The sequence below is a fragment of the Silurus aristotelis genome (assembly GCF_946808225.1).
Source record: "Silurus aristotelis genome assembly, chromosome: 25".
In the NCBI taxonomy this organism is placed as follows: Eukaryota; Metazoa; Chordata; class Actinopteri; order Siluriformes; family Siluridae; genus Silurus; species Silurus aristotelis.
Window position 1 is genome coordinate 17,471,243 of NC_139598.1, and position 15,037 is coordinate 17,486,279.

At 38.0% G+C, this 15,037-nt stretch overlaps 1 protein-coding gene across 2 annotated transcripts in view; it reads right to left on the reverse strand.

The window, feature by feature from the left end:
* thsd7ab (thrombospondin, type I, domain containing 7Ab) overlaps positions 1-15,037 on the reverse strand; it is a 101,009-nt gene that overhangs the window by 44,196 nt on the left and 41,776 nt on the right. For both annotated transcript variants that reach the window (XM_083530407.1, XM_083530406.1), the window contains exons 2-5: positions 11,375-12,221; positions 6,846-7,094; positions 6,027-6,208; positions 538-693 (exon numbers count right to left, since the gene is read on the reverse strand). In XM_083530407.1, coding sequence (XP_083386533.1) covers positions 538-693; positions 6,027-6,208; positions 6,846-7,094; positions 11,375-12,221 — 1,434 coding nt within the window. The remainder of the gene's footprint in view (positions 1-537; positions 694-6,026; positions 6,209-6,845; positions 7,095-11,374; positions 12,222-15,037) is intronic.

Genomic DNA, 15,037 nt, shown 5'->3' on the forward strand with positions numbered 1-15,037 from the left:
ACATCGCATTCCACATTTAATCTCCATTTACTGATATAATAAGCTTTACTCTTCTGGGAAGATGTTTCAGCTACAAGGGTGTTCGTAGAGTCAGGTGCTAATGTAGGTGAGGTGAGGAGGCCTGGGGAGATTTTAGTTTTCCAATTCATCCCAAAGTTGTTCATTAGGGTTGAGAATATTATCTCTGGAGACAGTGGACATGAGCATAAGTCTACCTTGACATTCATTATAAAACGCGTGCAACTGAGTTTTCATTTTTAATTCATTATTTAATTACCTTTTGTTTCCACACACTTAAGCTCAAGCTCTGGCTATAACACTGTGCAATCATTGGCTGTGCAGTACACATATTAAAAAATATATATATTTTAACATGAATTTATGTATTATACTACCTGACTACCATTTAAATGATAAATTACCCAATATGGTAATTTTTATAGCCTAAACTAATAAAACATGTTTCCTATATTTCTCGCATGTGTAAACATTTAACAATGTGTGTATGTGTGTTCGTGTGTGAATAAGAGGAACTACCTTTCTTCACAGTTTGGTCATTGCAGTTCTCAAAAGTACATGGCCCCCAGGCCCCCCACGGAGACACCTCACACTCCACAGGGCAGGAGATGTGGCACATCTGGCTGGTACTCGGCATAGGACCCACACACAGCTGGCTGTCCACTGGCTGAGGTGCTGTAAGGCAAGCACACACACGTAAATGCACTTATTTAAAACACCCACAGCAGACAAATATAGACAATGTTAGAGTCTGTAGAGTCTAAAATGATGATAAAACGATTAATTGTAGATCTTTATGAGGAATTAAAACCCCAAAACTTCTTCTCAGGGTAATATTTTTACACACGAATACAAATGCATTGTCTAAGACACTTTTTGTTTACAAGCTAAAATAGTTTTCCAAGATGCCACAACCACTTGCGATGTCAGGCAGAACCCCCGTCACAAGGATGTCCAATCTCGATTGCTCCTGTTCCTCATAGGCTTAAACCCAAAGGCTTGAAAATAACAAAACGACAGCAATCCTTCACACCTCTGGGGAAAAGGGTGTGCCTAATTGCTTTCCCTCAGTATGCCTCTGAAATTAATGGGGCTAAGAATGATAACGAGCGTGTGGCAGCGCGAGATCGGCGGATCAAGGCCCAAATTAACGCCAGGCTTCGCCAGGTTGTACTTGTTTACATTGACAGATGGCCTGGAGCCCCGGAGCAGACGTTTGTGTGTAATCAAAACTCTGGTGCAGAAAAAATACACACTCCTACTATATCATGCATGCATGCACACATGCACACACACAAACACACAAAGGGACAAATCATGTAGAAGCTGTTGATTTAAAAACTAGCGATTATGAACCCTGTGTAAGAACAAGAGAGGTAAAGCTAGCAAAGTCATGTTATAACCACTTACAACTTATTCATTAAAATAAATAAAAAATATGCAATACGAACACACGTACAGCATGCACAACTCCTTATAATGATCAGCGTACAGTATAGTATACATCAAGATGCTTTATTAAGAATGAGGATTATAACATCATAATATCAGGTTTTATAATCCTTAATAAACCATGAACTATAAATTACAGGTTACATACTGTAACATGTTATTAAGCACGACCATGTGACTTCATTATATCCGATTCAATAATATTTCATAAATTATGAGGATATGAGTTTAAAATGTCAGGATACTTAGCAATTTATAAAGCTAACTAGGAGATACTATAGGCATTATAAAGTGTTATGTTACTTATAAATATAATTTGAATGTTTTCAGAAGAAGTGTTCTGCTGAATTTCCACCAGAAGATGCTTTCATTCATAACGACTGTCTAGACACAAGAATCTTGTCTAGACACAGACCATAGCCTAGCATATAAGCGGTTAAGGTTTAATTTATACGCCAAATTTATAAGCATTAATTACAGAACATCTAGTCCATACAGCGCCACACACACACACACACACACACACACACACACACACACACACACACACACACACACACACACACACACACACACACACACACCTACACACACACACACACACCCTGTCTATCACTGTCATGACTGATTATTTCTCACAAAGCAGCATCAGTCCATAGAGAACTCATTACATCTACAGTAAAGGGCCAAAGCCAAGACTCCACCACTGAGGACGGTTTTATTTATCAATGTTTTTAATAAACAAATAAAAAATTATATTCAATTCATTTATTTGATTCAGTTTATTCAATAATATGCAATAAACCTTATGCAGAAACCGACTCAGGGTGCAAATTGGATTGTCTCATTATAATAGAATTGTTATACACAATTCTTTGCATAGAGTTTGTATACAGTCCTAACACTCTCGATTCCGATTGGTCAGAAGGTCGCATGTTTATATTTTATAATAATACATTAATATTTCTATAGTACAAATTGGCACATGTGGTTACAATGCACCAAAATGTCCACCAGTGGTTTTAATCCAATAAAATGTCTGATATGTCACACAAAGCCCCAGATATCAACTCGTAACTAATGGTTTTTGCGTGGAACATTTTCAAAATTTATCACAAATTTCATGCACTACCTTTAAAGAAATAGCCTATTTTACTGGCTGAAATGGCTCCTTTTTATTTCTAAATCAAAGCCAATAAAAATATTAAACTGAAACATCATTTTGAACAAAAATAGAGCTTCAAAGATGGTTAAAATAACAGATTTCTATGACCTACTGCTTGGGTGCTATGTATCACAGCAGCATGGGGCTGGATTCATTTAAAAGCTAATGAAGTGAAATGATCATGTGACTGTATAATGCATGTTGGTGCTAAATATCTGGAAATATTTCTCCCTAAGAGCTCTTAATATATTTTTATATAACAATCTGTCTAATATTGTGTTGGTCCCCCTGCTAAAACAGTCAGTACCCATCGAGCATTAACAGCATGAACTTCTTCGGCAGTTTGAGCTACAGGAGCTCGTCTGTTGGATTGGACCACACGGACCAGCCTTCGCTCCCCACGTGAGCCTCGGTTCATCACTGTTGCTTTCTTGGAGCACTTTGATAGATGACCACTGCAGACCGGGAACATCCCACAAAAGCTGCAGTTTTGGAGATGCTCTGACCCAGTCGTCTAGACGTCACAATTTGTCAAACTCTCTCAAATCCTTACGCTCGCCCATTTTTCCTGCTTCTAACATCAACTATGAGGACAAAATGTTCGCTTGCTGCCTGATGTATAAGAGAAAATCAGTGTTAAACACTTCACAGCTTATAATGTTATAATGTCATAATGTAATGATTGATGGTGTATATTTGTGCGACAGGAAAGTTCTACATTGTAAATTCAGCTTTATGAAAATGACAAAAATGAGCAAATTTAAGACCTGTTGGTTGTTCATTCATTCATTCATTTTCTCCCGCTTATCCGTAATTCGGGTCGCAGGGGCAGAAGTCTAAGCAGGCCCCTGCCTTCGACTACTGCCCAATCCTCAAAGCACCGTCCCTTACGGTCCCTCCTGCAGGTGGTGAGCCCACGGGAAGGCGGCCCCACGTCACTCCGACGTCACGGACCTTGATATTTCCCTCGTAAGGGCTGTTGGTTGTTATTATTTAATAATGTTGTTTAATGATGTTATGATGAATATCATTTTTATGGAGAAATATGAAAAGCTGGATCTCAGTCATTTTTCACTTCTGATAGACATCAACAAGACCTTTGAGTGCCACAGTATATTTCTGCTGCTTGATGCACAACATGTTTAGGAGACATGCAAACAAATAGTGATGTAGAGGCATTTGTGCAAGCGAGGCTGATGTGTTTGTCAGAAATGGAGGGAAAATGAGATTCTAGAGAGAAGATGCAAGTAGGAGGAGAGCAAAGAGAAATTAAACAGAGTTCCATCCATTTCACCTGTGATTTCAGTGGTGGAGGAAAGCCAGGGAGATACACTGGGCTATATAATGCTCTGAGATTCTTCTAGGCTTTCTTAAAATACACAAAAATACATCACAAGCAAACTAAATATAATTATTCATTCACTTTGATTCAAGCGAAGCAATGAAGCAGAGTACAGTTCAAGTGTACTGTTAAAAATCTGAGAATTGTGGATGAGGTTGATGCCTGGAAAGCCAGAAGTAGGTCTTGGAGCAGTCCTGGAATTTCAACTTACATGCTTTCAGGAATTACAGCGTGGTACTACTACCTCTAAGAAAAACTACTCTGCTGGATTTGGCAACCCATTATATCAACAAGGTCTTTGATTGCCTTTTTCACTGGACCATACATGGCAGCATGGTTATAAACATCAACCCAGAAAAAAAATCCAAATTTTTTGTATCCATGTCCCATGAAAGTAAAAGTTACTTAGGAAGTCACTGCATGATTAGTGATGGATGAACTGATTTTCTTTGGAATGAAAAACAGGTGTTTCACTAATTTGTTTGCTTTGGATGGCCAGTGTTGGTCTGGTTTCTTCAAGTTTTTTCTTGCCACAGTCGCCACTGACTCGCTCATCAGGAATAAACTTATAGACATTTTACATTCGTTTATACAAATTTATAAGCTCTTTATTTCTGTAAGTCAGCTTCGAGACAATGCCGATTGTCAAAGGCAATCTATTGATAAAAGTTAACTGAATTAAATGTAAATGGAATAAAGAAATGTATGAATAAAGTAATGACTAAAAGATTTGAATTTTTTTTTCTGAAATAAAACCAATCCAAAACATCGTGCATCGTTGTTTCCATTAAACCAAATAAATCAAACCCAAACTGGAATATAATGAAAACTAAAAAATAGCTCCAAAGATGGTTTAATTGGCAGATTTCCACAACCTTCAATCAACTAACCATTAACGTTTATTTTCATTATTTCTATATTAAGTGTTGTACAAGTTGTAAAAGTACTGGTATCTTTTATTCTTTTCTTAAAGCTTTGGTCATTGTTCTATTACATTTCATACCTACTTAAGGTTTCTCTCATCTTTCTCTTTTTGAACATAAACCAGGTCTGTTTAATTATTAAATCGAGCGGGTGAAGACTTTCCACAGTTATACTTTGAGTATAAGTATTTAGGACTGGTATAAACTTAGTTTAAAGTCCATGGGTGCCAATACTTTTAAGAGTAAAAAAAAATCCTTTTTGTTTGGTTTCATCTGTAAATTACTGGTTGATAAAAAATAAAAAGCAAATGCTTTGATAAAAAAAAAAAAAAAAAAAAAAAAAGTATTAATTTCAATTGACTAATCAATAATCTGCAAAATTTCAAGCTCCACTTCTATGACATGCAACAAAATCAAAATGCAGAATCGTGTTTTTTTTTTTTAAGGAACGCTGACATTGTGAACATGCCAGGTTTAGGTCTCCATTTCCCCCACACAGGTGCTGCTTCTGTTTTTTTCTGATGCAACCTACACACACAACACACACAACACACACAACACTGTTTAAACGGCACACATAGGCTTCTCGCGTTCCCAACCTCCCCTGCTCTCCGCCCTGTCCAGATCAGCCCGATAATCAGATAGGACCCCTGCACCGTGCCAATTAGGACGCGATCCACCGCCTGGGCTTTGAACCCAGTGTGAGCAGCTGATGCTTTCTTTTCTTTTTTCAATCTCTACTGCAGCACTTTCATTCACGCCTCCGCTTTAAAGCCGTGTCGACTCGGGCATGTGCCTGTGCTGATAGGTGTCTCCGCACAGGAAGGGAAAAACGAGAGAAGCAGATAAAAAAAGGAAGGGAAGTGAAAGACAGGTGAAGATGTAGAGGTGAAGTCGTTATGAAAGCAGGTGCAAAAGACAGAGATTTGAGGAAAGAGTCGGGCAGGGAGAGACCGAGACGGTGCTGTAAGGATGAAAAAGACAGAAAAATGAGGGTTTGAAGTCAGCATGAAAATGTATAATGTGAATTTCTATCAAAAAAATTTAGAAAAAATGGTTTCCTTTTTTTTTTGTGTGTTAATTCAGAAATTGCTTTCTGATGAACTCTTCTGTACTGAATTTGTACCTGGCTTGTCCTGGCTGGTGCTCAGGTCAGAGAAGGGATCAGGGTTCGATCGGACGCAGTACACCACCCTGGTCTGCATTCCACCTCCACACAATCCCGTCTGATTGGACCGGCGCCGGTCCTGCTGGCTGAGCAGCACATCCACACGACACTCCGCCCACTCTGTTGTTCTCCAGGTGTGGCTATTGAGGTCATGTGACAAATGGGTTACGAACATGTTATATATGTGTGTTCATCCTCACAAGTCACTGTTCTGCAGAAATGTCCTCTCCTGTCCTGTACATGGTTAAATAGTTAAAATAAAGGACAGAGGACAATATAAATTGATTGTAGTGGGTAATTAAATAGCCAGAATTGAATCTAATTAGATGTAGTGATTTGTATAAAAGAATCGACCAGTTTACAAAGCATGTTGTACGTATCAAAGCATTGTGCTGAGACTTTGAAAAGCACCGCCATGGAAACAGACTACAAGAACCTCAAAATTTATTTCAAACTACTGAGTTATTAGAAATACCAGAAGAACTATAACCAGCTTTTCATGACATGCTATGTAAGCTTATATCATGTTATCTGACCTAAAGTCAAAATTGAATTTAATAAAAACTACATAAATACATAAAACCGACCACCAAAGAAGTCTTTGTGAGAGGTGATACCTGGTGGAACAGCCTTTACCAACATGTATTTAGGTGTATGTAGGTCATCAAGGGTTTATAGAAGTGTTGTGAAGCCTTAGTAAATAGAATAATAGAATCTAAGCATCTGGATTCTTTTGGTATATTCTGGTATCAGTTTGTGTAAATTGTGGATGCTCACATAGGACAGAGAGAAACGGCATCTCCCATTGGCTCGCATGGCTGGCTTTCCTCCAGCAGAGGACACTGGGCTCCTCCACCCACTGGGAGCTGCTGGATGTCCCTGCTGCGGGTCTGGAGGCCGGTCGGGCTCTCTGGGTTGGTGCATATCTTTGAGCAGGGAGCCCACTCCGCCCACTCACCCACAACGCAATCTTTGGGCATCAGGCATGGTCGGTGCAGGTCGGGAAGACTCCAGTGGGGGCACTGACTACATCAACACAAACACACAAACCTCAAACTTAAAATTATATTCTTTTTCAGGCGGAAATTGTGACTATTATTGACAATAAACATGTACTTTTTAAAGATTCTCGCTTACAAACATCTGGATAAGCATCTAACAATACTGACTGAATTTTTCTCTACAGGTTGTTCATCTGCCAGTCATCTCAATCACTTCTTAGCCTACTCTTTCATACTCTACAACAGCTTCCAGTAAGGCAGGGTAAAGACTACTTCATATTATGTTATAAGGTGGTAGCTTAGTGGTTGATTCAAGATATTGAATTTTAGATCCAAAGGTCTTAAGTTCACATCCTAAAGCACACCAAGATGCAACTCCTGTGCCCCTGAGCAAAGCCCTTAACACCATAGCTGCTTGTACAAATGAGATAAATGAAAGTCGCTCTGGATAAAATGGGCTCCTGGGCTCCTCATATAGACTAGAAAATATTTTCGAGTGTAGGTTGAAGGGATTTGCATTTGATTTAAGAAGCAGTTCATGTCAGCAATCATGAAAACAGAACAATGTCTTGAAAAGGAGCAGCGCTTGTATGGGTGTGTATCTGAAATCTCAAAACGTTACAGTTTAACTTAAAATGTTTCCAGCTCATTTGACATCTTTTTAAACATTACAATCATACACTTGATTAACTCTTTTTCTTTAAATTTCACAATTTTTCTTAATGCATTTTTGATTGCCATCTTGTTCCAATATGTTCTGACTTTGCACTTAAAAGAAAATTTGTTGCAAGGATGATTCCTGTGAATATAAATGTAATGTACCAATCCAAGCAGAAGTAAGCAGACATGTTTGGTGGATGTACCAAGGATCAGTACGCTTCTGAAGATTAATAAACCAGTAATTTAATGCAAAAATTACAGTGTTTTATCTTTTTGTCCGTCTCCATGGTCCAGGCGAGGCGAGACGAGGAGGCTGCCAGGCCATTATAGTTAATTACAGACTGCATTTAATGCACTGTAGCCTTATTTAGTATTTTAGCATTTAGCTGTCAATTGCGCATGTAGCTTAAGGGGGCGTTCGATTCGGAGGTCAAATACTTAAAAGAAAAAAATGTATGTGTTGTGAGATACGTTAGCCCGACTTTCAGAGGAACATTAGTGAGAACTTCAGAGGAAACCTTGCTCCAGTTTTGAGAAATGGCCAAAACAAGGATGAATATTTCACAGAAAGAAATAAACAATTTTAAGTTTTTATGCAGCATGTTTTGTACACATTTAAATATCATAGGGTTGGACAATAATCAGCATGCTGTTTGGTTATTGTTTTATGGTTTGGTGCCATGAAATTCTGTGTTTTTGGCTTAATAACAACACCTCAGTGTGTACAACAAGCATGTCAGTGCACCCTGTATTACAATTAAAGTCAATCACATGGTGCAGAAATATATAAAAAAAAAAAAAAAAAAAAAAAAAAATATATATATATATATATATATATATATATATATATATATATATATATATATATATATATATATATATATATATATATATGAAGGCCCCAGTAACTCGAACTCAAGAGTAAACAAATGCTACCATAAACCTATGAAAAATAAATTAATAAATAAAGCACCAATGAATCAATTGAAATAAATAAATAAATTAATTAATTAATTAATTATATTTAACAAATAAAGCTACACAAATAATCTAAATGGTATACAATCGAAAATTAAAAATTAAATAAAATAAATAAATAAATAAAAGATCCCCAAATCTCAAAAGTAGAGAGAGTGAACAACAGATAAATAAAGCTCCAATAAATACATATAAAAGGAAAAAAAAAAAAACATTAAAAATGAATCTCAAAAATAAAAGATGTGCATACAGTATTTGTGTTTGATCAGACACTATATGAACAAAAGTTTGTGGACGCCTGACCATAAGGTTCTAAGTCCTTAGATTCATTCAGCCACAAACACATTAATGTCAAGTACTGATTTGGTGAGGTGAGGAGGCATGTTGGTCAGTCAGCATTCCAGTTAATCTCAAAGGTGTTCAGTAGGGTTGGAGCTCTATAACAGGAGATCTTCCACTCCAACCCATGTAAAGCAGATCTACATGGAGCTGGCTTTGTGCACAGGGGCATTGTCAAGTTGAAACAGGTTTGGGTCTCCTAGTTTAAGTGAAGAGAAGATTTTATGCTACTGCATCCAAACGAATTTATACAATTGTGTTTCCAGCATTGTGGTAACAGTTTAGAGAAAATTACATTTGGGTGGAAAAATCAGGTGTTCCAATATTTTTGTATGTATTTTTAAATGTATTTAGGTATTTTTTTGTCCTATCCATTCTGCAGTGGTCGGTGTTTATTGTTGTAGTATTATACGCGTTTCTAACTGCACTTGTGTGAAATTGATTTTTCTCCTCTTGTAAACAAAATCGATGTTATTTTCCTTTTTGACTTATGATGCTGCTTCCAGAGCTTTCTAATTGTAATCATAATTGACCAGTTTTGAAAGTGGGCTCTCAAACATTGCTGACTGGACTCTTTTGTAGCTCAGTCGACCCCACAATCTTGTCCTCCATGCTACAGAGGCGAGTGTGTAGAGTTATCATCACTGTGGCAGAAAATAGGCATCAGAGAGAGAAAGTGCAAAGTACGGCTTTGACAAGCAGCTAGAAGAGAGAGTGAGAGAGAGAGAGAAAGAGAGAGAGAGAGAAAGAGAGAGAGAGAGAGAGAGAGAGAGAGAGAGAGAGAGAAAGAAAGTGAGAGAAAGAGAGAGAGAGAGAGAGAGAGAGAGAGAGAGAGAGAGAGAGAGAGAGAGAGAAAGAGAGAGAGAGAGAGAGAGAGAGAGAGAATTGTTCCCTGCTTGTCAACCCTCATGACAGAGGTGAGGAAGAAAAAAACTGTTATAAAAGCATTCACAGACTCTGAAACTACTCTTGGCTCCAGAAAAAAAGTTAATGCCAGATCTAAATAAATTGCTCGTCAGAGAGTTTTCTAGTCACTGGACGAAATGAGTTTGTTTAAATTGCACAGTGTGTTTACAATTCGTGGGAAAAATCAACCTGGAGCAGGATAATAATTTAAAGGTCATTAATTCTGCAGTTCACTACACTGTTACAGGGCATTCAATTAGAGTTTGAAGCAACACTATCGCTAAAATGTATTTGAATCTCCTCAATGGACTGTAGATTGTGTAAAAATCACCTACATAAAGAAAAAACATAATGTGACACAAACACCCTGTCTGGTGTTGGGACGCTGCCAGGATGTACGCATCTCCAGCCTTTGTGAGACATTTAATGTGTTAAATTATGAACCAATTACAGTATACTCCCCCATACTGATCACAATTCTTTAAGACTCCTGGGTGGGCTTGGCCATGTCTTTACAATATTTTGTACAATAAATAATATGTACAATAAATATCTCCATCGTAAATTGTGGGCTACATGTATATATTAGCTCAATGGATAAGATGTGGCACTTCTGATCACAAGGTCATGGGTTCAAATTCCAGCACCACCAAGCTGCCAATGCTGAGCTCTTGAGCAAAGGATTTAACCCTCAATAATTGTAAGTCTGTTTTGCCAAATGCTGTAAATATAAATCTAAACTAAATTGATTATTACTGTGGTCCAAAATGGCCGCCTCTGTATCAGCTATAGCATTCTGGTTGAAGCGATTTCTGTCACTTGGTATCTCCAGTAGAGGTCGACCGATAGTGTATTTTACTGATACTGATAGATTTGTCGGACTGTACTTACCGATAACTGGTTAATCAACCGTTTAAATTGGATACCGGATGGATTTTTGTCGATAATTCCACAAATCAACTATTGCTGCCGATTAATTGGCAAAACCGATTCATTCGGATGACCTCTACTCTCCGGCGGAAAATAAAGGCGTATAAAATGTATATAAAATGTGTCCTTGATGAAACTCAATTTGGAATATGTACAGCTTCCTGTAGCTGCCCATGTCAGAAACACTTATGCTCACCTACAAAGCTTAAAACAGGCCAGAACCCATCTACCATCTACTTATCTCACTCTTCACTGCACCACACTCCCTCCAACCTGGCAGCTCAGTGGTGAAATGAACATCCAGTTAAGTCACTAGGAATCTTAAGACTTGGACCTTTGAGCGGTTTTCAAATGAGCACTTCTGATAATTCTCATAGTATTTATAAATACTTTAAAGTACCTTGTAAGTCTCGATGGATAAAGGGGCCTCTGCCAAATGCCATAAATGTAAATGTAATTGATTAAAAGTGAGATTATGTTTGTTAGATGTACCTAAGAGGCACGGTGCTGCCATTGCGGTGTACACAGATGACCTGCCGTGCCTGGTATCCCACCTCGATGCCCCACAAGCTGCTCTCCTGCCGATTCATTTTGTTGCGGTTCCGTTTGCTCTTGATGAGCTCTCGTGTCTCTGGATCCCTTCCTCCCAGCCTTTCTTTACCTTTCCTGCGTCGAGTTTGACGTGTAACACGAGGTGGGGAAACGGAAGTTGATGACGCTGCAGGTGTTTCAGGATGAAAACGGCACTCACTCCAGGAGCCCAAGCGCAAGTTAAAAACCATCTCCCTGCCCTCACAGTGCCTCGGTGAGCATGTCCGGAACTCTGTTAGGTTGGGACAAGGTAAGCCTCCGAACAGCGGTGGTGCCAGGACAGACCGGGCGCGGTTCTGCAGACCCAGACCACACGTCTTGGAGCAGGAGGTCCACGGGCTGAACTGTGACACCACACAGTCCCTCGGGCATGGAATCAGACAGGCCTGTTCCAGACGTGGCCTCGGCTCGAAGTACTCGCAGATGGAGTCGTCTCCTGGAGAACCATTCGCTCTCAGCAAGCACCTCACCTCCCGCGTCTGGATTCCCGCCTCCGCATGTAAACAGTGCCCGCTGCCTCCTGAGTGCTGGGCTACAGGCAAGCACTGATTCCACGAGCCAAGCTGCCAATCGTACAGCTCGCGGTGCCAGTCGCAGACACGGAAGCAGCTCTGCTGGTTGGCCGGGCGTGACGACTGTTGGCAGTTGGTGGGAAGCGTGGTCCAGCCCTCCACATGCGCACACCACACGGCCCGGCTTTGACTGCCACCCGGACCACACTCACTGCCCATACACCGTCCCCAGGGACCTGAGGAGAAACGAACCAAAAAGAAGCATCTGAGTTTAACCCAGTTTCTTACAGTCATTACAATTATCTGCTATATTAACAATATTTACACCACATAAACACTATTTACATTTGGATATCTTGATGGAAGTGAGTATAAATAATACACAATTATTAACACAATGGCATCAACTTTTTCCACAATTCTTCTTTCTGTTCATTTACTATAACAGTAACACACTGCTTCATAAGGTGCCATAACATAAGCCCTTCACAAGAACCTACATAAACCATATCAGACAGGTGTTGGTGTCATAAAGAGCACTTTGTCTGTTGTAAAGTGGACATAACACCTGAAAAGAGTGACATTTAATTCACTTAAGTTTCTGTTATATTTCTTCCTGGACCTGCTGTACCTTTGCAATGGCAACTAATGGCATCTTTTTTTTTTTTATGGCTGCATTAACTTAATAAATCATTAAAAACCAGTATAAAGTCTTCTTTCAAAAGCAGTGGTGGATAAAGTACACAAACCATGTAATTGAGTAAAAGTATAGCTACAATCACTAAAATATGACAGTAAAAGTAAAAGTGTCCTTTTAAACTTAAGTCTTCTTCTTTCAGCTTCCCCAATTAGGTGTTGCCACAGTGGATCATCCGTCTCCATACCCCCCCATGTCCTCTAAAGTACAAAAGATTTTGCCTTTAAATGTAGTTAAGTATCCAAAGTACTATGAATTATTATGGCTATAATATTCCTATTATCATCTTTGTCACAAGATTCTTTACTTAATCAACTTAGTTTATGTGAAAAGACTCGAATGTGACTCTCAGCACACTGATCCATTAATATAATTATATCAATTAGTCAAACACTGATTGATATCTATTACAATTATCATAAGGTTTTAGGCTCTTGATAATTGTAATAGATCAGCCTCCATAGAGTCCCAGGTAAGATACGAATCATCAGGCTCTATTGGCTAGGTTGGCTGCAGGTGTAAAACTAACCCTATAGACTCTTTAATCAGAGAACAGAATGTTAGAATAGAAAAAGATTAGCTTGTCATCATACAAATCCCTCGTAGCAATTATAGTTCTTCTCCATCCCCCCCAATCGTGTCCTCTGCTCTCCGAGATTTCGTTCTGCAATCAGAATTTCAGGTGCATTTTTGGCCGCCAGTCTTCCACAGCATCAGGTAATGAGCTATAATTAAAGTGTGACTAATTTCAGCCCATTACTCGCTCAGCGTTCGCATTAGGCGACTGCGCCGAGAATATAAAGGAGCGTCGCTAAGACACCCACATTCCACTTTGTTTTATTAACACAGCTTCTTTTGAGTTACGTTTTTCATCACGGTCAGGAAAAAGAAAGGTTGGAGATGCATAGTTTAAATTAGACAAAAATAACTAAATTAAAAGCAGGTTTTTGCTATTCAGTGTGAAACTTTTCAAAACATGAGAGTGAGCCTTATAACCTGCTGAAAGTTTACTGAAAGTGAAAGAGTTTGTGTTTTTTTTTTCTCTCTGCTTTATCTGACAATTAAAAATCATCAAGGCAGTTTTTATACAGCTACAGTTTATACTGGATTAACAAAAGAACTGATTTCTGTAGTTACAGTGTTCTGGGTTTGTAGCACAACATCATAAAGACTACATAATAACCGTAAACACAAACAAATATTTATAATGGCTAATCCCAGCAGACCTCAGATTTCATATAGATTGCGTTCATGGACGGTTAATGTCAGGTGATGCTGATTTTTTTTATATAAGGTTTATATTAAAAGTATTAAAAGCTGTTCCAGCACACTGGAGCCAAAATCAGACAAAGAGCAGAATATTATATATTTATTAAAAAAAGTGTATTTGAGAAAAAAAAAAATGTAAAGGCTTTTCCTTAACTATATATTCAAGTATTTGTTATGTAATATCCAAAATCACTTACTCAGTTATTCTAGTTTGTGTGACTTCTTTTCCCTCTTGCATATTGTCATGCTGTAACTGTCTTCATGATAGATGCTTGATGATTGTACCAAGAAGAGTATTAGAACAGTACAACCTTCAACATTGTTCTTGTTTGTCATGTACTGAAATGTAACTCAGTGGTCTGATAGTTGTCACAGAGGTCTATATATGAATCCTCTCTGCCAATAAACTGGATATCTTTCATACACATCGTGGTGTCTGTGTGATATTTCCAGGCTCGTATTGGAGAGACTGAATCTGGTCTATGTTTGACAAAAGGTTGGAGACTCCTGAATGATTATTAAATTATTATTATTATTTATTTATTTATTTGTTTGCAACATTAACAAGTTAAAGTAAAGTAATATAATTAATAATACCAGGGCAATAGAGACAGACAGGCAGAGACGCGCTGATATAAAATGTGTCAAACATAAGCACTAATATTAATAGAAACGAATCATATTACGTTTAATTAAATATATAATAGACAATAGACAATTAGAACTATGTTGTTGTTGTACATGCATCATCGTCTGGATATTTCCATATATTTTTAAACAGTTCAAAAAGATTTATGCATCATAAACCTATATTTTGCAATTAAAATCACAATTTATTAAGTTGTTAACAGTTGTCTTTTATTTTAATAGATTTGCAGTTTCATACATTTTCCTTTTACTGTCAGGTGAAAAAAGTTATACATTTACATGAACATCAGCTTTACGTTTAATAGAACTGTAATGTAATAATTATATATATATTTTTTTATTAAATATTTTATCATTGATGTGTTTAACCAATGTTTATTTTTTTAAACAAAAAAATGTTTGTGATTCAACATTAATTAGCGGACCCCCTGCAGTACC